This window comes from Oncorhynchus mykiss, chromosome 12 (assembly GCF_057628025.1).
Source record: "Oncorhynchus mykiss isolate SJ-2025 chromosome 12, ASM5762802v1, whole genome shotgun sequence".
Taxonomy (NCBI): Eukaryota; Metazoa; Chordata; class Actinopteri; order Salmoniformes; family Salmonidae; genus Oncorhynchus; species Oncorhynchus mykiss.
Genome location: NC_143033.1, coordinates 55,273,102 through 55,300,429, shown reverse-complemented (window position 1 = coordinate 55,300,429; position 27,328 = coordinate 55,273,102). Strand labels below are relative to the sequence as shown.

Below are 27,328 nucleotides of genomic sequence, written 5' to 3'. Positions count from 1 at the left end.
AGTCCTAACTGAACAAAACACATCAGTGGCTAGACGCAGAGCCCTCTGCCCAGACGATGTTGACTATTTTGGCATCCAATCAGATGTTAATACCGACTGACCCCCCTACTATGATTGACAGGCCATTTGGCCAATGCTGTTTCCAAGTTTGTGTCAAGGAGGTGTTTCCAGGAAGAATCGTTTGATTTCCCTTTAATGGCGGACCACGGAGACGGTGAAAGTATTGGGTTTAACGACAACAGGTGAGGTTATAGCGAATAAACCCAAGTGATCGATATTTGTGATAAATAATGTTTTCTGCGGTTGTTAACTTGACATTATTGTGAGACTGAACTCCCAATGATGTGTTACATGCGCTCGCGAGGACATTCGTTGCTGCCGCTGACTGTTCAATGTGGCCACGCTAGGTAGTTGCTAACATTAGCCTCGTAACGTTAGCTACAACCTGACTCATCGTATATTTTGCTAAAAGGTGATGCTATTCGTCGAGTTAAGCAAAGCAGTTTCAACATAAACTACTTAATAGCTACTTAGACACGGACAATTGTTTCTGAAATGGTCCGTTAGCGTTAGCTGGGCGTGCAGACTGCGCGTCGATTTGAATGGCATAACATTAGCCAACGTTAGTTAGCCTAGAGTAGCTACATTAGCTAACTGGTCAGCATACACATTCACTAGTTACTGTTCATTGGCCCGCGGATTACCAGTTTAACCAGTGAAACTGTCAAATTTAGCGACAGTCACTGCGTCGTTTGATGCCATCAAGCGATGAATCGCTAGCTTGACCGCGCAACGTAAGTAATACGCTAGCTACTATAGTTAGCTAGCTTGATAACATGAGTGAATATTTTGAGGCGCTAGTCTGTTGCTACAAACAGTAACCTGAACATGGGTAGGAAAGCTAGCGAGTAAAATGTTGTGTTGATTTTGATTTGGTTCATGAGCCAGGTCCATTTGGTTTGTTTCCAGGATGACGCAGCAGACGTTGCGTTTCCGCGGCCCTGCTCCTCCTCCAACCCCAGTGATGCGTGGTCCACCCCCACTTCTCAGACCCCCGCCTCCCCCTTTCGGTATGATGAGAGGGCCTCCACCAAGGGGGCCACCATTCGGGCGTCCACCTTTTGACCCCAGCATGCCACCCATCCCCCCACCAGGAGGCATGCCCCCGCCTCTCGGACCCCCTCACCTACAGGTACACCTGCCAGTGATGCAAGGATATTTTTAGAATTTAGACCATCCATCTATTCTAAAGTATGACTGCTGCACTTTTGGTCTGTCAGAGCTCGGAATGCATTAAGAGCCAGAACATCAGACTGCATAGTTAGTATAAAAGGCTTGAAATTGGAATGCATTTGTTTTTGTTTTTCAGAGACCTCCTTTCATGCCCCCTCCAATGGGCAGCATGCCCCCACCCCCAGGAATGCTATTCCCCCCTGGAATGCCCCCAGTTCCAGGAGCTGGAGCCCCTACTCTGCCCCTTGCTGAGGAGATCTGGGTGGAGAACAAGACACCGGAGGGAAAAGTAAAGAATGTCCTTTTACATTGGGCTGTTACATAGTTCTGTAATATTTCAACCTACCGGAATTAATATTTTCCTGTGTTTCCCTCATAAGTTATAGGTGGGTTGGTTGTTTAGCAACACAACTGACGCATGCACAACTATGGGGTAAAACAGACAGGGTTGGCTTAGATTGTTGACATGTAAACTATATTTGTTTATTGAAAACATAAATACATTTTAATTTCTCTCAAATATATTGTGACAGTTGTTGATTAGCTTGTAAATTTTAGCCATATTAGCATAGATGTGACATCAGTCAAAACACCTCCAAACAAGGCATGGTATCAAGAACAAGATAACACTAGCTGAAATGAGCCACCTGCGATTCCCCACATGGCAGCTTCTTGTCGTTGTTGCTAGCGGTCTGGCCATCCCTGAATCAAAACGCCACACAGACTTCTGCCCCATTGAAGTGTGCACATTGTTTTTGTGACGTTGTAAACCAACCCGTCTATCTCCCCCTACCCTTCACCCTAGGCGTACTACTACAATGCCAGGACTCGAGAGTCAGCCTGGAGCAAACCTGAGGGGGTGAAGGTGATCCAGCAGTCAGAGCTCAACCCTGTTATGGTGACCCCGGTGGGGACGGGAGCCTCCTCCAGTAGCATCACATCAGTCAGCACTACAGCTGCTATACCCTCCCCAGTGTCCACACAGGCCCCCGCTCCATCCAGCACCATGACCACCAGCCCAGACTCCAACACCACCACCACCTCTGTGTCCCAGACCATTGCTAGTGAGTACATACAGTGCCTTGCAAAAGTTTTCATCCACCTTGGTGTTTTTCATACTTTTTTTGTATTACAACCTTTAATTTAAATATATTTTCATTTGGATGTCATGTAATGGACATACACAAAATAGTCCAAACTGGTGACGTGAGATGGAAAAAAAATAACTTGTTTAAAAAATAAAAAGAATAGAAAAATGGAAAAGTTGTGCGTGCATATATATGTATTTACCCCCTTTGCTATGAAGCCCCTAAATAAGATCTGGTGCAACCAATTACCTTCAGAAGTCGTGTAATTAGTTAAATAAAGTCCACCTATGTAATCTAAGTGTCACATGATCCGAGTGTATATACACATGTTCTGAAAGGCCCCAGAGTCTGCACCACCACAAAGACCAAGGAGCTCTCCAAACAGGTCAGGGACAAAGTTGTGGAGAAGTACAGATTAGGGTTGGGTTATAAAAAAACATCAGAAACTTTGAACATCCTACAGAGCACCATTAAATCCATTATTAAAAATGGAAAGAATATGGCACCACAACAAACCTGCCAAGAGAGGGCTGCCCACAAACTCACGGACCAGGCAAGGAGGGAATTAATCAGAGAGGCAGCAAAGAGACCAAAGATAACCCTGAAGGAACACCAATCTCCGCTGTGGAGCTTTGCAGAATCTACATTTTACAGATTCTCTTTACAGAAGAGTGGTCAGAAAAAAGCCATTGCTTAAAGAAAAAAATAAGCGAACACGTTCGCCAAAAGGCATTTGGGAGACTCTCCAAACATATGGAAGAAGGTACTCTGGTCAGATGAGCTTTTTGACCATCAAGGAAAACGCTATGTCTGGCGCAAACCCAACACCTCATCACCCCGAGAACACAATCCCCACAGTGAAGCATGGTGGGGATGTTTTTCATTGGCAGGGACTGGGAAACTGGTCAGAATTGAAGGATTGATGGATGGTGCTAAATACAAGGATATTCTTGAGGGGAATCTGTTTCAGTCGTCCAGAGATTTGAGACTGGGTCAGAGGTTCACCTTCCAGCAGGTCAATGACCCTAAGCATACTGCTAAAGCAACACTCGAGTGGTTTAAGGGGAAATATTTCAATGTCTTGGGATGGCCTAGGCAAAGCCCAGACCTCAGTCCAATTGAGAATCTGTTGTATCACTTGAAGATTTCTGCACACCAGCGGAACCCATCCAACTTGAACACGCTGGAACAGTTTTGCCTTGAAAAATTGGCAAAAATCCCAGTGGCTAGATGTGCCAAGCTTATAGAGACATACCCCAAGAGACTTGCAGCTGTAATTGCTGCAAAAGGTGCCTCTACAAAGTATTGACTTGAGGGGGTGAATAGTTATGCATGCTCAAGTTCAGTTGTTTTGTGATATTTGTTTGTTTCAAACACAGAAATATTTTGCATCTTCAAAGTTGTAGGCATGTTGTGAAAAATCAAATGATACAAACCCCCCAAAAAATACATTTTACAGGTTGTAAGGCAACAAAATAGAAAAATCCCCAGGGGTGAATACTTTCGCAAGCCACTGTAAATGGGAGAGGGACATCTGGCTCCCATCAAAGTTTTTGGCATGTCTGACCTTTTGTATGATGAGAAATCCTGATTTGGTGAAGTTCACAAAGTTGGTAATGGGTTGTTTTCTGCTTGTTTATGGTTGGTTGTACTACATGACCAGACTGTGTTGCAACTCTCTGCTGGTCTTTGTCCAGTTTCTGCTGCTACAGATCTGCAGCCTGTGGCCTCCGTCCCCTCCAGTGTTGCGGTGACCATCAGTGTAGCCACCGTGCCAGCCTCCGTGACACCAGTCCAGACCATGTCCCTGCTGCCCCAGAGTCTCCCGACTGGCCTGCCCCACCACGCCATGTCCCAGCCTCACACGGCCACTATCCCAGGCTTCCCCCCAGGGGTCATGCACCCCTTTAGATTGCCTCTACCAGGCATGCACATCCCACTGCCCGGTAAGACATAAGCTCCCTCATCCCAAACCCTCTGCTCTCTACCCACTTTTAACAGTACTGCCTCTTCACCCCTTTCCATACTCTGTCATGTGTCATCTCTTCATTTGTTTGTCATAATGTTAGGTCTCCTATTTTCATCTTCTGGTAAAGCAATAGGTTAAACAATTATTGTAGAATGGTCCTGGTCAAGGCTGGAGTAAACAATTGGGCAAATAAATTCAACTTGTTTCTACTTAGTTTTTTATGATTCTTAACTTTTCCACTGGCACTTAAAATTAGGGCCACGTTCGAATGGAATTCTCAAATTCAAGCTGGGTTGAGAGAAACCCAGGCCAGTGCAGCCCAGTTTCACAACTGATGCCAGCTCGATTAGAACTCTGGCTGGTAATTCTGTTAATATGCAATCACCAAACTGATCACTGCTGGCTGCTGATATGTTTAGCTAGCTTGTCTGGGCTCCTTGCTCTTAGCTAGCACATTGACTACTGCAGAACTGCTTGTCTGACATTACACAAATTTCCACCATAGCTGGATCCTTCATTCATTTTTGCACTACACAAACTTTTGAACAGTCAGCCCTCAAATGCTAGCTACCTAACGTTAGCCAGTAAATCAGTTGAAACAAGCTAGCTAACATGCGCCAGCAGCAAATTTTTGCTGGTCAGGTCGTTTTGAGAGCTAGCAAGCTACATCATATCAAACATGTCGGTTGGTTTGCTTGGTTAGCTAGCTAGCAAATAGTCAATGCCATGATAAGCAATGTAGGATTTAAGCTATCTCGTCTGTTATGCTGGCATCGACGCTAACCGTTTAGCTAGCTAACTGACGTAAGTCTGGCTGGTGCTGATAGGACTATGTGATAACGTTAGTTATTGCATGGTGAGGGTGATTTAAATTATTCAACATCTTGCTAGTTAGCAACATTGGCAAAGCCAGTTGCAGTCACATTGGCTACCTAACAACATGACATTTCTCATTTCTGGAAGCAGTGGAAATGCAATTTCAGCTAGCCAAACAAAGAAAGCCCAATCTGGGTTGACTTCAAAGTGCCAATGAAAATAGTTTTATTCCACATTCAACTCTTAGCATTTTACACTGAATAAAAATACGAACGCAACATGTAAAGTGTTGCTCCCATGTGTTTCATGAGCTGAAATAAAAGATCCCAGAAATGTTCCATATGCACAAAAGGCTTTTTTGTTGCTCAAATTGGTTTGCATCCCTGTTTAGTGAGCATTTATCCTCAGTCACAATCATCCACCTGACAGGTGAAGCTGATTTTAAACAGCATGATCATTACACAGGTGCACTGTGTGCTGGGTACAATAAAAGGCCACTAAAATGTGCAGTTTTGTCACATAACACAATGCAACAGATATCTCAAGTTGTGGGAGCGTGCAAATGTCATGCTTACCGCAGGAATGTCCACCGGCGCTGTAGCCAGAGAATTGAATGTTAATTTCTCTACCATAAGCCATCTCCAATGTTTTAGAGAATTTGGCAGTGCCTCACAACCGCAGACCACATATGGTGTCGTGTGGGCGAGCGGTTTGCTTATGTCAACGTTGTGAACAGAGTGCCCCATGGTGGCGGTGGGGTTATGGTATGGGCAGGCATAAGCTGCGGACAACAAACACAATTGCATTTTATCAATGGCAATTTGAATGCCTGGAGATACCTGGACAAGATCCTGAGGTCCATTGTCGTGCCATTCATACGCTGCCATCACCTCATGTTTCAGCATGATAACGCACAGCCCCATGTCGCAAGGATCTGTACACAATTCCTGAAAGCTGAATATGTCCCAGTTCTTCCTTGACCTGCATACTCGCAAGATATTTCACCCATTTAGTATGTTTGGGATGCTCTGGTGTGACGTGTACTTCAGCATGTTCCGGTTCCCTCCAATATCCAGCATCTTTGCACAGCCATTGAAGAGTGGGACAAACATTCCACAGTCAACAGCCTGATGAAGTCTATGTGATGGAGATGTCGAGCTACATGAGACATGGTGGTCACACCAGATACTGACTGGTTTTGTGGTCCTTTTAAAAAATACACTTTATTATTTTTTATTTTTTTAAGGTATCTATGACCAACCGATGCATATCTGTATTCAGTCATGTGAAATCCAAAGATTAGGGCAGAGTGAATTTATTTCAATTGACTGATTTCCTTATATGAACTGTAATTCAGTAAAGTCTTTGAAATTGTTGCAGGTTGCGTTTTTTTCCCCCAGTTTTTTTCTTGCACTAATTATTGCAGAAACAAGTCCCTTTCAGTCCTGTAAATGTCAGCATTGCCCAAGTTCAGCAAGGCGTCTAGAGAAAACAAATGCAGAAGCAAATTCGAAGGCTTTTGACATACTGCCTTATAAGGAAAGGGGGTGTTAATTTTAGATGACTTAATCTACTTTCCTGAATTTAAATAAATAAATAAAAATGTTCAATACTCTCTCCATTTACATGACCAAATTATTCTTCCATATTGTTGTTTCCAGGATGAGAATACTAATGTGGTTTTATCAAAGTGATATTATAGTTGTGGGCCTAGTTTTCTATATGTGTTGTGTCAATAGCTGTCTGCCTTGCCCTGGCAGCTGGCACCTCTTCTCCTGTGTCCCATCAACATGCTTGCTTGTCCGTTCTTGCAGGTGTAGCAATGATGCAGATAGTAGGCGCTCCCTATATAAAGACAGTCTCCCCCAACAATAACGGTAATTCTTTCAAACGTCTCCAGTCAGCATTTTGTTAGGTGGCATGTTAGTGGTGTGTTGTGAAAATTATGCTTCTTATTTTTTGCCGCTTAGGCACCGCTAAACAATGTGAAAGTATTACTATCTTTTTCCTTTATATTTCCTCAACATTGGTGATTTAGACATAGATGCATAGATTCTGATGCTCCCCCCCCGAACAGAGACATCTCTGCCCTTGTAATTATGATAAACAACCATTTTATTTTTGGCATCAGTGTGACGTCTTGTTGGAGGTAACCGCGTTGTAGACTTGCATCAGTAATGTCACTGTTATTCTGTTGGTTTTAGGTAGGCTACTTTAGCAGGGTAACATTTTTAAGAGCGGAGTGGTCATTGATTTTGTAGACAGTGACAAAGGAGTATTGGACCTTGTTTCGACAGGCACCCTTATTTTCCATTCAGTAGAGGATAATCACATTAATGTTGTATTTTCATTTGATAATCATTTTCTTGTTGTGGCATGCCTTTTGTGTGTTTTTGTTAACATCTCAGTGGCTCAGTTTAGATGTTACCTGTGTGACTAACCAGGGGAAGGCCAATTTCTTTCTAGTGTGGGGAATTAGGTGTAAATGTTTTGCGTAAGACCTTTCTATATTTCAGGTGAATTCTTATATTATATACACAACCGGTCAAACCTACTTATTCAATGGTTTTTCTTTTTACTATTTTATACGTTGTAGAATAATGGTGAAAACATCAACTATGAAATATCACATATGGAATCATGTAGTAACCAAAAGTGTTAAACCAATCAAATGTTTTTTATTAAAAAAATATATTTTAAGATTCTTCAAATAGCCACCCTTTGCCTTGATGACCGCTTTGCACACTCTTGGCTTTCTCTCAACTAGCTTCACCTGGAATACTTTTCCAACAGTCTTGAAGGTGTTCCCACTTATGCTGAGCACTTGTTGGCTGCTTAAATATATTAATCACTGCCACTAGCAAAGCACCCCACACCATAACACCACCTACTCCATGCTTTATGGTGGGAAACACACATGGGAAGATCATCTGTTCACCCACACCGCATCTCACAAAGAGGCTGGAACCAAAGATCTCTGATTTGGACTCCAGACCAAAGGACAGATTTACACTGGTCTAATGTCCATTGCTTGTGTTTCTTTGCCCGAGCAAGTCTCTTCTTATTGGTGTCCTTTAGTAGTGGTTTCTTTGCAGCAATTTGACCATAAAGGCCTGATTCCATACAGTCTCCTCTGAACTGTTGATGTGTCTTACTTGAACTCTGTGACGCCTTTATTTGGGCTGCAATTTCTGAGGCTGGTAACTTTATTGAACTTTTCCTCTGCAGCAGAGGTAACTCTGGGTCTTCCATGCCTGTGGCGGTCCTCATGAGAGCCAGTTTTATCATAGCGCTTGCGACTGCACTTGATATTATCTGGATTGACTGACCTTCATGTCTTAAAGTAATGATGGACTGTTGTTTCTCTTTGCTTATTTGAGCTGTTATTGCTGTAATTTGGACTTGATCTTTACCAAATAGGGCTATCTTCTGCATACCCCCCTACCTTTTCACAACGCAACTGATTGGCTCAAATACATTAATTTCCTTAGCTTTTAACAAGGCACACCTGTTAATTGAAATGCATTCCATGTGACTACCTCATGAAGCTGGTTGAGAGCCTGCCAACTGTGTGCAAGGCAAAAGGTGGCTATTTGAAGAATCTCAAATATATATTTGTTTGGTTACTACATGATTGTTATTTCATACTTTTGTTGTCTTCACTATTATTCTACAATGGAAAAAAAAAATTAAGAGAAACCCTTGAATGAGAAGATGTTCTAAAACTTTTGACTGGTAGTGCACATCAATATATTTTAGGAATAAGAGGCACTCATCAACCTCTGCTACTACCCATCTCATGTTGTATGTTTGGTGTTGATTAGATGTGCAATAGATTGGGGTTAGGAGTTTATCAGAGCTGAATGTCTTAAGAAGTAGTCTGTGTATTTCACCTTCTACAGGTATGCTGCCCGGCATGGCCCCTCCCCTTGTTCCCATGATGCACCACCCCCAATTGGCCCTGGCGGCGCCCACCTTGGCAGGCCTCCAACTCCCAGAGTGGTCCGAGTACAAAACGGCTGATGGGAAAACCTACTACTACAACAACCGCACACTAGAGTCCACCTGGGACAAGCCCCAGGAACTACGGGAGAAAGGTTGGTCTATTTAAAGCTTGGGTCTCTACAGCCAGTTATCATTCATCCTGGACTGGTTAGGGATAGTGAAACTGGTTAGTGAAATATTGATGATGGCGCCGACGGAGATGGCAGCATCGCGACTAGCTCTTAGGAAACTTCGCACAAACATTTCGCTACACCCGCAATAACATCAGCTAATCACGTGTATGGGACCAATAAAATTTGATGTTTAACTGTTGCATGTCTAATGTGTGTGAGTTTCTCCTCCTGTAGAGAGGGAGGCAGAGAAGGCCAAGGAGAGGCAGCAGGCCCTGGAGGAGGAGGCCATGGAGATGGAGGACGAGGAGCCCAAAATAGAACCCCCTAATGAGATGAAAGAGGTAAGAGGAGAGCTGGCGCGGTCTCCTAGTCAGAAAGTTGGCATCAAACGTTTAACAGCCTTTTTTTTTTTTTTTTTTTTTTTACATCCGTAGCATTAAATGTTAAAATTTGATAGGGTGGATCATTTGAAGAATACTCTTTTAACGGTTGTATTCCTTTCATTGAGGAGGTTAAGGAGGAAGAGATGACTGAAGAGGAGAAGACTGCACAGAAAGCCAAGCCAGTGGCCACTAACCCTATCCCTGGCACTCCCTGGTATGTACCCACTGATGGTGATGGAGCCATGTGCTGTTGTATGAGGCTGAACTTTAATCACTCTCCTGCCCATGTGCCCTATTGAACATGTGTAGGTGTATTGTGTGGACCGGTGACGAGCGTGTTTTCTACTACAATCCCACCACGCGTCTCTCCATGTGGGACCGGCCAGATGAGCTGGTGGGGCGGGCCGACGTTGACAAGAATATCCAGGAACCACCTCACAAAAGAGGCCTGGAGGACGCCACCAAGAAGCTGGGTACGAACACGCACACCCCCAAAAAAATGTTTGATTTTAGGAGAAGGTGGGGTTCCAATTTATATTCAAGTGTATATACAGTTTACCCATAGCTTTTTTTTATTTCTTTTTTTAAAACCAGTTTTACCAACTTTATGTAATCTATTTTATGAGCTGAACGGCACTGTTAGGAGAATTTTAATTTCCAAGCGGTCAAGAACATTTGTTTTTGAGACGGGATATCACCAAAGCTGTGTTGTGTTCATTAGTTACAGAGCGGTCCGAAATTGACACCCTTGATAAAGATGAGCAGAAATGAATGCTGGAAAATAAATAATTCATATACTGAGCTAAATTGTACGTTTCAAAAATTGCACAGAGAAAGAGATTTTGTTGAACAAATAAATTCATATATAGATCAAAATTGACACCCCTGTTTTCAATACCTTTCAATACGTCACCCTGCGAGGATAACGACACTGAGGCTTTTTCTAAAATGTTTTATGAGTTAGAGAACACATTGGGAGGGATCTTTGCTCCTTCAGCCATACAGAGTCCTTCCAGATCCTTGATATCCATTGTCTGCGCTAATAAACTGCCCTCTTCCATTCAAACCACAGGTTTTCAATCGGTTTGAAGTCCGGAGACTGCTAGCCATTGCAAAATGTTGATTTTTGTGGCCAATAAACCATTCCTTTGTGGGGTTTTTTTATGTGGTTGTTGTTATTGTCTTGCTGGAAGATCCACTAAGTTTCAGCCTCGTAAGGGGACGCAACTAGATTTCCCCCTTAAATGTCCTGGATAAAGTTCTATCAGGGTCCAGACACTACTTTTGCGATATCAATTTTTTTTTTTGAGAAACTTACCCCACCCAGCGAGTGACTTCCTCGCTTTCGAATAAGACTGTAAACGTAACAAAATGTGAAAAAAGTCAAGGGGTCTGAATACTTTCTGAAGGACACTGTGTTTGTGTGTGTGTGTGATATGTCATCTACACACAGTGCCTTCGGAAAATATTCAGACCCCTTGACTTTTTTCACATTTTGTTACGTTTACAGTCTTATTCTAAAATGGGGGAAAAAAGATCCTCAGCAGTCTACACAAAATACCCCATAAAGACAAATCGATAAGTTGATGTTTTTACAACTTGATTGGAGTCCACCTGTGGTAAATTCAATTGATTAGACATGATTTGGAACTAAGCCATGAGGTCCAAGGAATTGTCCGTAGAGCTCCGAGACAGGATTGTGTCGAGTCACAGATCTGGGGAAGGGTACCAAAACATGTCTGACGCATTGAAGGTCCACAAGAACACAGTGGTCTCCATCATTCTTAAATGGAAGAAGTTTGGAACCATAAAGACACTTCCTAAAGCTGGCCACCCGGCCAAACAGAGCAATCGGGGGAGAAGGACCTTGGTCTGGGAGGTGACCAAGGACCCAATGGTAAATCTGACAGAGCTCTAGAGTTCTTCTGTGGAGATCGAAGAATCTTCCAGATGGACATTTATGGTAGTGGCCAGACGGAAGCCACTCCTTAGTAAAAGGCACATGACAGCCTGCTTGGAGTTTTCCAAAAGGCACCTAAACATTCTGACCATGAGAAACAAGATTCTCTGGTCTGATGAAACCAAGATTGAACTCTTTATTCTGAATGCCCAGCGTCACGTCTGGAGGAAACCTGGCACCATCCATATGATGAACCATGGTGGTGGCAGCATCATGCTGTGGTGATGTTTTTCAGCAGCAGGGACTAGGAGACTAGTCAGGATCGAGGGAAAGATGATTGGAGCAAAGTACAGAGATCCTTGATGAAAACCTGCCCCAGAGTGCTCAGGACTTCAGACTGGGGTGAAGGTTCCACTTCCAACAGGACAACGACCCTAAACACACAGCCAAGACAACACAGGAGTTGCTTTGGGACAAGTCTCTGGATGTCCTTAAGTGACCCAGACTTGAACCTGATCTAACATCTCTGGAGAGACCTGAAAATAGCTGTGCAGCAACTCTCCCCATCCAACCTGACAGAGCTTGAGAGGATCTGCAGAGAAGAATTGGAGAAACTCCAAATACAGGTGTGCCAAGCTTGTAGCGCTGCCAAAGGTGCTTCAACAAAGGACTAAGTAAAGGGTCTGAATACTTGAGACGGCAAAACACCACTCTCAACGTCAACAGTGAAGAGGAAACTCCGGGATGATGGCCTTCAAGGTAGAGTTCCTCCCTCCAGTGTCTGTTCTTTTGCTCATCTCAATATTATTTTTATTGGCCATTTTTATTGGCTGTTTCTTTGCCCCTTCACTGTTGATGTTGAGACTGGTGTTTTGCGGGTACTATTTAATGAAGCTGCCAGTTGAGGACTTGTGAGGTGTCTGTTTCTCAAACTAGACACTCTAAAGTACTTGTCCTCGTGCTCAGTTGTGCACTGGGGCCTCCCACTCTTTCTCTTCTGGTTAGAGCCTGTTTGCGCTGTTCTGTGAAGGGCATAGTACACAGTGATGTATGAGATATTCAGTTTCTTGGCAATTTCTCGCATGGAATTGCCTTAATTTCTCAGAACAAGAATAGACTGACTAGTTTCAGAAGAAAGGCTTTGTTTCTGGCCATTTTGAGCCTGTAATCAAACCCACAATGCTGATGCATTAGTCTAAAGAAGGTTAATCAGCACAACAGTTTTCAGCTGTGCTAACCTAATTGCAAAAGAGTTTTCTAATGATCAATTAGCCTTGTTAAAATGATAAACTTGGATTAACTAACCCAACATGATATTGGGACACAGAAGTGATGGTTGCTTATAATGGGCCTATGTACATATTCCATAAAACATCGCCATTTCCAGCTACAATTGTAATTTACACCATTACTTTAATTGACAAAAATGTTGATTTTCTTTTTTAAAAACAATGAATTTTTCTAAGTGACCCTAAACTTTTGAACGGTAGTGTGTATATAAACTCAGCAAAAAAAGAAACGTCCCCTTTTCAGGACCCTGTCTTTAAAAGATAATTTGTAAAAATCAAAATAACTTCACAGATCTTCATTGTAAAGGGTTTAAACACTGTTTCCCAGGCTTGTTCAATGAACCATAAACAATTAATGAACATGCACATGTGGAACGGTCGTTAAGACACTAACAGCTTACAGATGGTAGGCAATAAAGGTCACAGTTCTGAAAACTTAGGACACTAATGAGGCCTTTCTACTGACTCTGAAAAACACCAAAAGAAAGATGCCCAGGGTCCCTGCTCATCTGCTTGAATGTGCCTTAGGCATGCTGCAAGGAGGCATGAGGACTGCAGATGTGGCCAGGGCAATAAATTGCAATGTCTGTACTGTGAGATGCCTAAGACGGTGCTACAGGGAGACAGGAAGGACATCTGATTTGTCCTCGCAGTGGCAGACCACGTGTAACAACACCTGCACAGGATCGGTACATCCGAACATCACACCTGCGGGACAGGTACAGGATGGCAACAACAACTGCCAGAGTTACACCAGGAACGCACAATCCTTCCTTCAGTGCTCAGACTGTCCGCAATAGGCTGAGAGAGGCTGGACTGAGAACTTGTAGGCCTGTTGTAAGGCAGGTCCTCACCAGACATCACCGGCAACAACATCGCCTATGGGCACAAACCCACCGTTGCTGGACCAGACAGGACTGGCAAAAAGTGCTCTAAACTGACGAGTCGTGGTTTTGTCTCACATCGGGTGATGGTCGGATTCGCGTTTATTGACGAAGGAATGATCGTTACACCGAGGCCGGTACTCTGGAGCAGGATACATTTTGGAGGTGGATGGTCTGTCAAGGTCTGGGGTGGTGTGTCACAGCATCATCGGACTGAGCTTGTTGTCATTGCAGGCAATGTCAACGCTGTGCGTTACAAGGAAGACATCCTCCTCCCTCATTTGGTACCCTTCCTGCAGGCTCCCCCTGACATGACCCTCCAGCATGACAATGCCACCAGCAATACTGCTCGTTCTGTGTGTGTTTTACTGCAAGACAGGAATGTCAGTGTTCTGCCATGGCCAGCGAAGAGCCCAGCTCTCAATCCAATTGAGCACGTCTGGGACCTGTTGGATCGGAGGGTTAGGGCTAGGGCCATTCCCCCCAGAAATGTCCGGGAACTGCTGAGTTTGTGTCTGTGTGACACAGGGAATAAAATACACAATGAATAACGAGTAAAAATAAGATGACTAAATGCAGGGAGTACCAGTAGGGGTACGAGGTAATTGATGTAACTGTACTACATATACAGTGGCTTGAGTAAGCATGTTTCCTATTTTGTTGCTTTACAACCTGGAATTGAAATGTATTTTTTTTGGTGGGTTTGTATCAATTTGATTTACAGAACATGCTTACTTTTTGAAGATGCAAAATATTTTTTCTTGTACAACAGTCAAATATCACAACTGAACTTGAGCGTGCAGTATTGTTCACCCCCTCAAGTCAATACTTTGTAGAGCCACATTTTGCAGCAATTACAGCTGCAAGTCTCTTAGGGTATCTCTCTGTAGGCTTGGCACCTCTAGCCACTGGGATTTTTGCCCATTCTTCAAGGCAAATCTGTTCCAGATCCTTGAAGTTGGATGGGTTCTGCTAGTGTACAGCTATCTTTTAAGTCACACTACAGAGTCTCAATTGGATTGAGGTCTGGGATTTGACTGGGCCATTCCAAGACATTTAAATGTTTCCCCTTAAACCACTCGAGTGTTGCTTTAGCAGTATGCTTAGGGTCATTGTCCTGCTGGAAGGTGAACCTCCATCCCAGTCTCAAATCTCTGGAAGACTGAAACAGGCTTCCCTCAAGAATCTCCCTGGATTTGGCGCCACCCATCATTCCTTCAATTCTGACCTGTTTCCCAGTCCCTGCCAACATTTTTAATAATGGATTTAATGGTGCTCTGTGGGATGTTCAAAGTTTGATTACTTTTTTTTAATAACCCAACCCTGATCTGTACTTCTCCACAACTTTGTCCCTGACCTGTTTGGCGAGCTCCTTGGTCTTCGAGGTGCCCCTTGCTTAGTGGTGTTGCAGACTCTGGGGCCTTTCAGAACGTGTGTGTGTGTGTCTGCGAGCGCACACGGAAATCCACAAAGAAATGGTTAATTGTCCTAAACAATCTAAATTCATCTCTCTCTGGAAACCCATTGAAAACTTGTGGTTTGAATTGAAGAGGGCAGTCCATAAGCGCAGATCAAGGATGTGGAAAGATTCTGTGTGGGAGAATGGTCTAAGATGCCTCCAAATGTGTTCTCACACTCATAAAACATCTTAGAAAAAGGCTCTGTGCTTGTTTCCTTGCAAGGTGAGGTATTAAAAACAGGGGTGTCTGTCATTTTTTTACCCTACCTTTTTGAGGGGAGAAAAGTATTACTTTTTAAACAATCGTTTTCTGAGCAATTGTATTAGTATAAAATGTTTTAGCATTCAATATAGCTCAGTATTTGAATATATTTTATACTGTAATTTTTGTCCATTTGTATCAAGGGTGTCAATAATTTGACCCCACTATGTCCTAGCTAATTTAACTAGATGCATTACAAGGTCCAAAACATTTTTTCCATAAAATTACTGACAATAGCCCTAGCTATTCTCTTGACAATGAATTATTACCCAAGATTCCATAATCTTCACAGCCCCTACTCTCATTATGCCTCTGTGGGTTTTCATGAGGATGGCCTCATTTATAATGTTACACAGCTGTCTTATCAATTATCGTTCCCTCAGGAATCAGCAAAGAGGAGCTGGAGGCGGCAGCAGAGGAAGCTCTGGAGGATGAGCCTGTGAAGGCCAAGAAGAGGAAGTAAGTCCACAGTCCACCTCTCCATCCAAGGGCCCAACACAGGGGCCAATAGCAGCATGAGGAGGCACTCAGTCATTCTTCCTCTTGTCTAAACAGATAAAACAGCATGTACAAATTCAAATAAACCTATAATGTACTCTGGCTAAAAATCTAAATTGTTAGTTGAAGGTTTTTTTTGTGTTTTTTTTTTTTTTGTCATCAAACCCTAAATTGCTTGATTTGGATATTTTTCTGTGGGGGTGGAGGGACTGACTATTTTGGTGGGAAGTAGTCTTTGACCCAGCTTGCACTGCCTTAGTAAAGCCTGATTTATGTCTTCACTGGGTCTGTTGAAGTGGTGAATCAATGGTCACTGTCCAGGTTACCCAATCAGTCACTGTTTCCCATCAGTGCCCTCCAAGCCTGCCTCTCCCTGCTACCCCAAACACTGGTCCAGTTGCACACGAGACTATTGTTCAGGGAAAAGGCCTGTAGAACACATGATGCCAACATGGGCCTCCAAGGTAACCACCTTGCTTCTAAAACTACTGCTTTAGGAATCCCAATGAAACAGCAAATTAAGACATTCACCTCACTGTCCTGTCCTGCCCTAGCTTTATGTGATTGTGGAACATGGAATCCCAAGTTCATGACAATGAATATCAGTGGTCATGTATTTGACAAATCCTGCCACCTCCAAACCTGTAAGACCTACGCAAAGCCTACCGTATATAATTTGGAGTTCTCTTTTGTTAGAGATGGCCAGTGATTGAACAGTCAAGTATAGTGCACCTCCACTATTTCTTCGTCATACCACCTGGATAGAGCAGAACATATCGTTTCCCTATTTAAATAACTTAAGTTGCACCCCAGTCCAGCCCAGTAAACTCCCTATCTATCATCAAATGTATGTATAAAGCCCTTTTTTTTACATCAGCAGATAGCTCTCCCCTGTCCCCGTGTTCCTGGTCCCTGACGTGTTCCCTCTGCTTGCAGGAAGGAGGAAGTGATGAAAGAGGCGGACTCTGAGAAAGAGGCAGCCATGGAGGCGGAGCTGAAGGCGGCCCGAGAGCGGGCCATTGTGCCCCTGGAGAGCCGCATGACACAGTTCAGGGACATGCTGCTGAAGAGAGGGGTAAAACACTTCAATCCAACGCAATACTGTAACCAGCTCTGTAATGTTAGACACATTAATCTGAATGGAAGCCCACCAAGGTACACTCTTCAGTTAATTCTCCTTTTCCTTTTATTCCTCTCCCTCCTGCCTCTGTCTTCTCTCTTATGCTCAGCTGAATGACCAATACTTTTCTGCCTATGTTTTGCTTTGCTAATACAAAAAAAGGAATATAAAATGTTAGGTTAAAAAAATGTTACTGCAATGGTCTGATTTTTGAATTGTAATGATAGGCTATGGATTTAACATTTCACTATTTTATGTAGGGAAGACATGATTTCATAATTATCCATTTATTGTACATAACGGTGACTGTTTCATATCTTTCTTTTTCCGAAGATGACTCATCCATATGCTGCATAGGTGTTTCTAACTATAGCTTTTGTTCCTAGAATTCAGTTCTTGGGTTTGTCCAATACCATCCATATGTCTATAGGCCTACACTGCCTATGACAGTCGGTTAATGTTCCTTGTTTACAAACTGGCATGCAGAGTAGATAATAGCCTATTTTACATTGTTAAAGTCTTATCTCTAATCTGGGTTCAGCTTTCTTGTCTTCCCCTTCTGTTTATGTATGACATGAACTGTGTGTCAACTTTTCTGTCCCATTTGACTAAACCCAGGTGTTCAACTGCTGTTCTGCCCCAACAGAAGCTTGTTGTAACTGCCGCATCCAAAGCAGCAATAAAAATAAATCTAAATTGTATTGTAAACCGTATTGAACTACCCTGGCAGGGGGTTTATTTGGAGCTGCCTGCCTGGTCTCTGGAGCCTTTTCCACGGGCACCACCAGGCGCGATGCAGACATTTTATTGCCTTACTCTGCTCTTATTATATTGCTCCTTTGTGTGTCAGTAGTTTGAGGAGTAAAACGTGACTCATTCCGACCCTTTTAGATTCTGATGGGGGACGACCAAAGGATTATTTTTTTTCCTTGAAAGCAACTAAGTTGACTGATGAGTGAACTTGTTATGTGGATGTTGTTGAAGCCCACCTTGATTGGCCTGGTCTCATGCCCTCTTTTAACCCTGTGCCCGCAGGTCTCAGCATTCTCTACCTGGGAGAAAGAGCTGCACAAGATTGTTTTTGACCCGCGGTATCTGCTGCTCAACCCAAAAGAGAGAAAGCAGGTATTGTATACTTACAGAATCAATTCATCTATTTGGTTTTAAAAGTATAAGAACATGTTTCCTTTGCCATATTCTGTGTTATGGTAACATGAGCTATGTTTCACTTTTGGGGGAAGGTCAGAGCCCTGATATTAGGTAATGAATATCCTTAAGGGTTACCTGCCACGAATGTCTTTATTTTCGCTGACTATTGTTCCATGTGTCTGCTGGTCTTGTACAGGTGTTTGACCAGTATGTGAAGACCCGGGCTGAGGAGGAGAGGAAGGAGAAGAAGAATAAACTGATGCAGTCTAAGGACGAGTTCAGGAAGATGATGGAGGATGCTAAGCTCACCGCCAGGTCAGACCTCACTTCAAACACCCATCAGATCAAACATTGTCTTGGTATACCAGGCTGTTGCACTCATTAGTAATTTAGTGTCAAGTGTCCATTTTGCATTGTCGTTGTTTCTTGGCCAACTAAGAGTCTTTGTTTGTTTCAGGACAACGTTCAGTGAGTTTGCCTCCAAGCACGCCAAGGACCAACGGTTCAAGGCCATCGAGAAGATGAAGGACCGGGAGGCCATCTTCATTGAGTTCATGACCTCTCTCAAGAAGAAAGAGAAGGAGGACTCCAAGAACAGAGGAGAGAAGGTGAGCACTGAAAAAAACCCATGGCCCACTGAATACAGACGCCTGAGGAAATGATATGTTGGGACAAGTACCTTGCTGCCTGGGCTCTGTGCTTAGGGAAACCTGGGAGAAATACCTAAATTGTTAATTGACAACACTTAGAACAATCATTTAAGTTGTTGTTAAATGTCTACCTGGCCAGGTGTGTGTGTTCCTCTTATAAGCCTGGTCTGCCCTCGTGTCTGTCCCAGGTGAAGCAGGACTTCTTTGAACTTCTTGGGGACCACCACCTGGATGGAGGGCAGCGCTGGAGCAAGGTGAAGGACAAGCTGGAGGGAGACCCCCGCTACAAGGCTGTGGAGAGCTCCAACACCAGAGAGGAACTCTACAAGCAGTATGTGGACAAGCAGGCCAAGGTGGGAGGAATAGCCTTGGCACCTCGCTCAGAGGCTGTCTGCAGCCCTCATTCATACACTGACTCCAGCTCTTCTGGCATCTAACTCAGCCCACAGGCACAAACCTGCCACTATTCAGTGGCGTGCGGTTAGGCGCCGTTTGAGCACTTGACGTGATGGGAGTCATCTGTCATGCCGCCTGTGATGATTGTGTGTGTATATTATGATGATGCCTGTGTGTGTGTGTGACGGTTTCTCTCTCTGCTGCCAGCACATGGACTCTGATAAGGAGAAGGAGATGGAGCGCGCCGCCAGGATAGAGGCCAGTCTGAGGGAGAGGGAGCGCGAGGTGCAGAAGGCCCGCTCTGAGCAGACCAAGGAGATCGACAGAGAACGGGAGCAGCACAAGAGGGAGGAGGCCATCCAGCACTTCAGAGCCCTCATGTCGGATATGGTGAGCTCTCTCTCTCGCACACACATCTGAAGTCAGTTCACTGAATAAGAAAAATAGGACTATAATTACTAGTTTAACTTGGGTGTACCAAAAAATTGGGCCTGTTTCATATGACCTCTGGGTGCAAAAAGTAATTTATTATTTTAACTGCATTAATGCACAGCCTTGTGCAGTGATTTATGTGGACAAAGAACTACTTGCCAGATCCTAATGCTGGGGGGTGTGTGTGTGTGTGATCAGGTGAGGTCGTCTGATGCGTCGTGGTCAGACACCCGGCGTAACCTGCGTAAGGACCACCGCTGGGAGTCCGCCTCTCTGCTGGAGAGGGACGACAAGGAGAAACTGTTCAACGAACACGTGGAGACGCTCTCCAAGAAGAAGAAGGAGAACTTCAGACAGCTACTGGACGAGACCGTCATGGTGAGGGGCAATTTGTTTTGGCTGGTGTGACACTCCATTCCAGGGCATGTTGCACACTGACATGGCCGCACGAAATGGGAACTCACTGCAGTCCGTCTGAACGTGCTGTTGACATAAAGGTGGCGTCGTAGACAACGGACATGCATGTCATTCAGATATGGTGTGTAATCCTGGGACAAATGACTTGATAGTAAGTGCTGTTGTTGTTCACCCAAAGATCACACTGACCACCACGTGGAAGGAGATGAAGAAGATCATCAAAGAGGACCCTCGCTGTATCAAGTTCTCCAGTAGTGACCGAGTAAGACCTCTGCTTTTCTCTTTACCTTCCTGTGTGCTGCTGTTTACTTCAGCTACCCATGTACTGAGTAAACACCAGGCAAAAAAAAACACGCTGAGGGGTTTTGTGTGTGCTTTGCTTCTCAGAAGAAACAGAGGGAGTTTGAAGACTACATCAAAGACAAGTACATCACAGCCAAAGCTGACTTCCGAACGCTTCTGAAAGAGACCAAGTTCATCACGTACAGGTGGGTGATTACAGGTACAGGTGGGTGACACATGGGCTGGCTTGACATCTTTACACTGCCACCTGAGGGAATGAGGTTTCAATTGAAATGTATCATAAGTTGGTTTTACTTTTAATGGCGTTTATACTTCTAATTCAGAATGGATTATCAAAGAATTGCTTGTTTGCTATTTGGTCAGCAGGAGGCGCTATTGTTTCAACTGCACTGCCTCTTAACCACTCCTATAACTGTTGAATTGTTGTACTATAGTCACAAGATATCGGCAAGTCTTGTTTCTCCCAACACGTTATTTTTTTCCACTGACTGCTTCCACCAATGTTGTCCTCCTCAGGTCGCGGAAGTTGCTCCAGGAGTCTGACCAGCACCTGAAGGACGTGGAGAAGGTTCTGCAAAACGACAAGCGTTACCTGGTGCTGGACTGTGTCCCGGAGGAGAGGAGTAAACTAATCATGTTCTACATCGAGGACCTGGACCGCAGGGGTCCCCCTCCTCCCCCCACTGCCTCTGAGCCCACGCGACGCTCCACTAAGTGACCACGGAGAGTGCTAGAGAGCCAGAGCATGAACCCACCTGTCCTAGTGCAGTATTTAAAACTGTAACGTCGTAATGCCTCATCATAAACCCAGAACATCCACCCCCTGTATTTATTAAATGCAGTTCTGGGCCGTCGTGGCTCTCCCCTCCTGCCTTCAGGGCCTGATGATGATATGCCCACTTCCCTGTGACCCTTAACATCTGACCTTTGGCTAAGGTCAAAGGGATAGGCATAGTAATACATCTGTGGTTTTCAATCTGCTGCAGTTGCAGAAACCTACAACATGTGCGACAATGTAAATGATCAGTTTAGCTGTTTCTGTGACTCAAGGCATTGCAGGTCTTGGTAATAACTGTTAGAGGGTGTAATTTTCATGTACCATCTCACAGTACAGTTTAAATGCTTCTCAAAGCGGTTTAATTTTGATAGGTTGCTGTTTCTGTAAATGTTTTACTGGATTAAAGGCAACCTTTTTTTGACAATCTTGTCCTATGATCTGTCAGTGTTTAATGGTTTTGTTACCAAACAATTTAGAGTAATCTATGGAGGTATCAAATGCCCTGTTTGTACCTGGAGCTAACATGTCCTGATCTCGTCCACATTCTGATTGTGTTCCCCATGGACATATGCCAGGCCCGCCAATGTCCTCAAAGGAGACATTTAAAATAATCTAACAACGCAACGTTAATGATTTTTTTTTCAGCAATTTTTACTTCGAATGACAGTCTACCCCGGCCAAACCCGGACGACTCTGGGCCGCCCTATGGGACTCCCAATCACGGCCAGATGTGATACAGCCTGGGTGCTCCCATGAAGGTTGTAACGATGAAATTGGCCTTAAAATGCTTTTGGGGAAACTGGGCCCAGGTCCTCCTGACCACCTTCAGAGGTAGTCGAGGATGTGTTGTAATGTATCTAGATATCGTAAACCATTTAAATCGTCCCCCTTGACACGACTCCATTGACTCAAGGCATGTGTCTTAACAAAGTAAAAATGTGCATTCTGCTGAAATATTCCCTTTTTGAGAAAGAGGATTGGCAAGATTGGGTTCCTTTTTCCCAGTGCCTAGTCCACAGCACCAGTCTTGTTTTGACACATACAGCTGTTCAAAGTTAGGTTGATTGACAAAATAAATGTGATTAGTTCATGTTGGGTAAGGTTGGAAAACCAAAAGTCACTGGGATTTGAACTGGCAACTGTGTGGGTCAAACTGTTTACCTCCCTAAATAGATTTTTTTTGACTCCCCTGTTACTCTGCCCACTGATTTCATCGAACCAATCAATTCATCCACAACTACCTCCAGAGGAGGCGGATAGGTCAGTTATTTTGATTGTCTACACCAGGTATTCCCAAACTGGGGTATATGTGCAATGCCGTTGTGAGGTACGCCAAATAAAATGTGATTCACCTTTTTTTTTTTTTACGATCTTCACAATTTCAAACAGTCCATTTATATTCTCCAATGGGGCTATACATTTGGGTGAGTTTTTTTTCTTTTCTCTCGCCTGAGTAGCCTCGTTTCACTGCCAAAAAATAAAATTAAACCATCAGCAACTTTGAAAAATAAGCCACGGGAGGTTTTTGGAGTGAGAATTAAGACTACTTTTGAGTAGTAAGACATGTATAACAGCAATAGATACCATTAATAAGAAGGGGCTAGAAGCGTCTTATATGGTGAACTACCGAGTGGCTTAGACAGGCAAGCCCCATACTATTGTGGAGGACTTAATTCTTCCTGCTGCCGTGGATAAGGCTGGGACGATGCTGGGGGGAAAGGCCAAAAAAACCTGACAAACAATGCCTTCATCAAAAATCACTTTTTCACGGCGCATCAATGACCAGTTTTGAAACAATTACTGCTTCGCATACAAGCCAGTCAATTCTATGCGGGTCAACAGTCTTGGCGGGCCTGGCATATGTCCATGGGGGGTCAATTAAGGAAGACATCCTCTTCTGGAAACCAGGACAACAGGAGAGTATCATTTTAAAGTCCTCGACCGCTTTGTGACATCAAATGGACTTTGGTGGTCAAGATGTGTTGGTATCTGTACTGATGGCGTAACAACCATGACGGTGAGACATAGTGGAGTGGTAACGGGCGTGCAAGCAGTTGCTCCCGACACCATTTGGGTACACTGCAGCATCCACCGAGAGGCTCTTGCTGCCAAAGGAATGCCTGACCGCTTGAAAAATGTTTTGGACACTACAGTGAAAATGGTTAACTTGAAGCAAAGCCCCTGAACTCTCGTGTATTTTCTGCACTATGCAATGATATGGGCAGCGACCATGTAACGCTTTTACAACATACGCTGATTATTAATGACTTAGTATTGACACGTTTTTTTGAATTGAGAGACGAGCTTAAAGTTTTCACTGACCATAATTTTGGGTGATGTTTTTCTCACCTGAATGATCTGAATCGAGGATTACAGGGACTCTCCACAACTATATTCAATGTGCGGGATGAAATTGAGGCTATGATTAAGAAGTGGGAGCTCTTCTCTGTCTACGTTACAAAGACAACACACAGGTCTTCACATCATTGTATGATTTTTTTGTGTGCAAATGAACTCGAGCTTACAATGTTAAACGTGATATAGCGAAGCACCTGGGTGAGTTGGGTGCGCAATTACGCAGGTACTTTTCCGAAACGGATGACAAACAACTGGATTCGTTATCCCTTTCATGCCCTGCATCCAGTCCACTTAACATATCTGAACAAGAGAGTCTCATCGAAATTGCAACAAGCGGTTCTGTGAAAATTGAATTTAATCAGAAGCCACTGCCAGATTTCTGGATTGGGCTGCGAATCTTGGCAAATCGCGTTGACTATGATGCCCTTTGCAACCACGTACCTATGTGAGAGTGGATTCTCGGCCCTCACTAGCAAGAAAACTAAATACAGGCAGAGACTGTGTGTGGAAAAGTATTTAAGACTGAGACTCTCCAATACAACCCAACATTGCAGAGTTATGTGTATCCTTTCAAGCACACCCTTCTCATTAACCTGTGGTGAGTTATTCACTATGTTCGATGAACAAATACAATTTTATATGTAAAATGGCTAAATAAAGAGCAAAATTACTGATTATTATTATTATACTATTTGTGCCTTGGTCCTATAAGAACTCTTTGTCACATCCCACGAGCCGGTTTGTGACAAAAACTCACACATTCTTTTGTTTAATAAATATGTCATATTTTGTGTGTGTGGCAGGCTTTTACAATGATGGCAAAAAACAACATTTGAGAGTGCGCTGACCCTGGTGCTAGAGGGGGTACGCAGCTGGAGATTGAATGTTTGAAGGGGTACGGGACTATAAAAAGTTTGGGAACCACTGGTCTACACTAATTGTCTGCCCAATCAGAATGTGGACAGGATCAGGACACAGCACCAAGTATAAACGGGGCTAAAGAGACTAACGTTTTGGATTCATTTTCCCAGCTCTGTTCCCGGGATCACTGAGCCCATAATAAAAAGTCAGGACTATTTAGGTTACTCATTTTTTTTATTATACATGTTGTATTTTTGTAAATGTCTTTTTTAAAAACTTGGAAGAAAAAAGCTTGCTACATTGTTTTAAATCAATTCTACCCAGTAACATCATCCGTTCCTCTGCAGGTATATTTTGAAACCTTCATGAAGAGAAATTATAAATAAATAAATTAAGAGATACAGAGGGGGCAGGAGAAGAGGTCAAAGGGTGTCAAGCTCACACCATCTCAGTAGCATCTAAGCATGTCATCATCTCAGGGATGCAAAGGGTGAGTTAGTTGGAGCCAGTCTCTCAGTTCATCTCCATCTCCCCAATGCAAAGCACTCCTGTTTCTACTTAGGAACATACACATAAAAGTATCATCCCTGCATTTCTGTGCATATCCATCAAAACTACAGCAACAACTTCGAGGGAGAAAATTGTAAAATGGAGAAAAACAAAATAAACAGGCGTTGACAGCCATCGTTCTCAATGTTCTGGGTGCAACCGAGGGCAACCCTGGATTTACAACAACATGGCGGCAAGTCTCCGAGATCGAGAGAGAGAGAGGAAGCTGCAAAGCTGTCAGTGTCTCTTCTTCACAAGTTGCAGTGCGGCCAGAGATTCCCAGCCTTGCGGCCCTCTCCCAGTCCCCAGGTGAGCGCGGTCAGTCAGCCAGCCAGCCAGCCAGGGCGCGCTATGCTGGTCTGTGCTGCTCTGCTCTTCGTCCATCCAACCTTAGTTGACCTTGTCCTGGAATATGTACAGGTTGTTGGTGGCGGCCACGGCGATGATGTTCTCAGAGGGGTGCCAGGCGGTGTGCAGGATCTTCTTGCTGAAGTCCAGGCTGTCCACACTGATCTCGTCCTTGCGTCTCTTGCCTCCCACACACACCTTCCTGGGCTTCAGGATGGCCCGGGGCTTGCTGTTCTCCCTCGACGCCTCCAGGGTCACGTCACGCTTGGTGTTGCGGTCGAACATGCGGAAGAAGTTGTTGTAGGAGCCGGTCATGATCACACTACGGGGAGAGAGAGAGAGAGGGAGGGGAGGGGGGGTGAGGATGCCGCAACACATCAATCCCATTCATCCAACCGAATCTACTGATACACTGATGTAAAGGATGAAGACCTCCAGTCACACCGATCCTAATACAGCGGCGGTCACTGACCTGTCAGACCCGTTCCAGACACATTCAAACTTGTCGAAGATGCAGTCGTTCTCATACAGGGAGCACAGCTTACTCCTCAGGTAGTCGTGCACCTGGAAGAGGGGGAAATAAATGGAGATCTATTTTCCAGAACCATATGTTTTCGGTAAATATATGGCTCTGGTGTTCCCCCTTTGCATATTTCTTTGTTGTACCCAGCGATGTGCAGACACGGTCAGAGCGACGTATGGTCTACAGTGTATCAAGGTCTCCATAACAAGCTTGACACGTTCAACAACAACAAAAAGTGTACGAGGGGTATACTCTACCTGGTAGGTCTCCAGAGGTTTGCTCTCCATGTTGAGGTCCCACACTTTGACCGTGAGGTAGTCCCGTGTCATCAGGTAGCGCCCGCTGTGGCTGAACTTGACATCTGAGATGGAGGAGATGATCTCAGAGAAGAAGGAGCGGTTACTGGGGTCCTCCGGCTCCTCGAAGACTGCAGGGGGAACAGACAGAGGAACGAGCGGTGTTCACATCTGGACAGAAAGCACCTGGAGGAGCCACTCTCTGGCTTACAGCTTCAGTTGATTGATTAATCACTTTCACACTGCACCAGCTACTTTAGGCCATCAGCTGGCTCTTCTAAACAACCGCTAAATATGCAAAGGGGAAAAGGAAGAGAAACAATACATCTCACTGATAAATATTGGCTAAATAGAAAACCATTTCTCATGTTGGACGACATTTATTTCTCAGTAAAACAAGTCATTAACATGGTCATATTTTGCAATGCAAACGCATCATTAATACTTGATTATTTACTTCTGGGAATGTATCATCTATCTTTTCTATTTATGAGTCGATCTTTATCCACGGGGGCCTCTCAAACAGGATGACAATTGATTTGAAATGCAAATGCTTAACGGTCAATAATTGAACACACAAATACTGTGGGCTTATTTAACATATTACATGTAAGATGTATGTGCCAATAATAGATATTATAATATGGCTGTTCTCACTGCATAACCTCCTGTCTCTCTATGATCTGTCAATATGTTCAGCCCGGTGAAAACGGATGAATTGGGGCTCAGGGACAGAGCCTTGACTGACCTTGAAACATCAATACCACTGTGTGTTTGGATCAACTCAGAGCCATGGAGGAATACACACTGTATCCTGTGGACGTTTTGGTCCACCATTTACAAAGAACTTAGTACATGGGAAAAATGCCAAAAACAACTGGAGGGGGGAAAAAAATCTATAAAATCCCCCTTGACAACATAGTGCTTCTCTGTTTACCTCCATTTCCACCTTATTTCCCAATAATATCTCACAAAGACATGTCCACCTGCAGCTTAGCTCAGTTCAACAAAACATAGCATGCAATAAATTCATTTACCAACAACTGTGCCAGGGTCCCATCATACAAATACTAATTTATCACTGTGCAGCAAATGACTAACAATTAGTGACACAGTAGCTATTAGAAAGGAGTAGATCGACTGTTATAGAGGTTTAGGGGCTTCAGAGCGTACAACAGCCCCGGTGCCTATGCTTAAGGCTAGCAGTTTTCCCTGATCATGTGACCTGACTGCCTGGGACAACTCGGCC

General features: G+C 43.9%; 2 protein-coding genes across 19 annotated transcripts in view; one reads left to right on the top strand and one right to left on the bottom strand.

Moving 5' to 3' along the window:
• Positions 1–6: 6 nt before the first annotated feature.
• LOC110537785 (transcription elongation regulator 1) lies at positions 7–21,568 on the top strand. 16 transcript variants are annotated; one of them, XR_016485122.1, is made up of 22 exons: positions 153–242; positions 970–1,192; positions 1,370–1,522; positions 2,039–2,297; positions 4,019–4,267; positions 6,921–6,983; positions 9,009–9,203; positions 9,459–9,565; positions 9,736–9,821; positions 9,917–10,080; positions 15,785–15,860; positions 16,251–16,363; positions 16,836–17,054; positions 18,055–18,144; positions 18,365–18,483; positions 18,626–18,776; positions 19,007–19,171; positions 19,422–19,604; positions 19,845–20,024; positions 20,242–20,325; positions 20,451–20,551; positions 20,883–21,568. XR_016485122.1 is itself a non-coding variant. In XM_090192780.1 (21 exons), the coding sequence occupies exons 1-21, from the start codon at positions 196–198 to the stop codon at positions 21,082–21,084; spliced, it is 3,036 nt and encodes a 1,011-aa protein (XP_090048906.1). In that variant the 5' UTR covers positions 146–195; the 3' UTR covers positions 21,085–21,568. The 16 variants fall into 16 exon arrangements, 4 of the variants coding, with proteins under 4 accessions (XP_090048907.1, XP_090048906.1, XP_021479845.3 ...); XR_016485120.1 differs by having other exon boundaries at positions 9,733–9,821; XM_090192780.1 differs by lacking the exon at positions 16,251–16,363 and having other exon boundaries at positions 146–242; positions 16,836–16,974.
• Positions 21,569–24,578: 3,010 nt separating this feature from the next.
• Positions 24,579–27,328, bottom strand: part of ppp2r2bb (protein phosphatase 2, regulatory subunit B, beta b) — a 92,517-nt gene continuing 89,767 nt past the window's right edge. For all 3 annotated transcript variants that reach the window (XM_036937799.2, XM_036937801.2, XM_036937802.2), the window contains exons 7-9: positions 26,041–26,210; positions 25,733–25,824; positions 24,579–25,582 (exon numbers count right to left, since the gene is read on the bottom strand). In XM_036937799.2, coding sequence (XP_036793694.1) covers positions 25,303–25,582; positions 25,733–25,824; positions 26,041–26,210 — 542 coding nt within the window. In that variant the 3' untranslated portion in view covers positions 24,579–25,302. The remainder of the gene's footprint in view (positions 25,583–25,732; positions 25,825–26,040; positions 26,211–27,328) is intronic.

Excerpts from the sequence above, each read along its gene's own strand:
- LOC110537785 (XM_021624170.3), top strand. The coding sequence starts at position 196 with ATGGCGGACCACGGAGACGGTGAAAGTATTGGGTTTAACGACAACAG. Across the intron at positions 9,204-9,458 it reads CCAGGAACTACGGGAGAAAG|AGAGGGAGGCAGAGAAGGCC; the intron begins GTTGGTCTATTT and ends CTCCTCCTGTAG. Across the intron at positions 16,975-18,054 it reads ACATGCTGCTGAAGAGAGGG|GTCTCAGCATTCTCTACCTG; the intron begins GTAAAACACTTC and ends CTGTGCCCGCAG.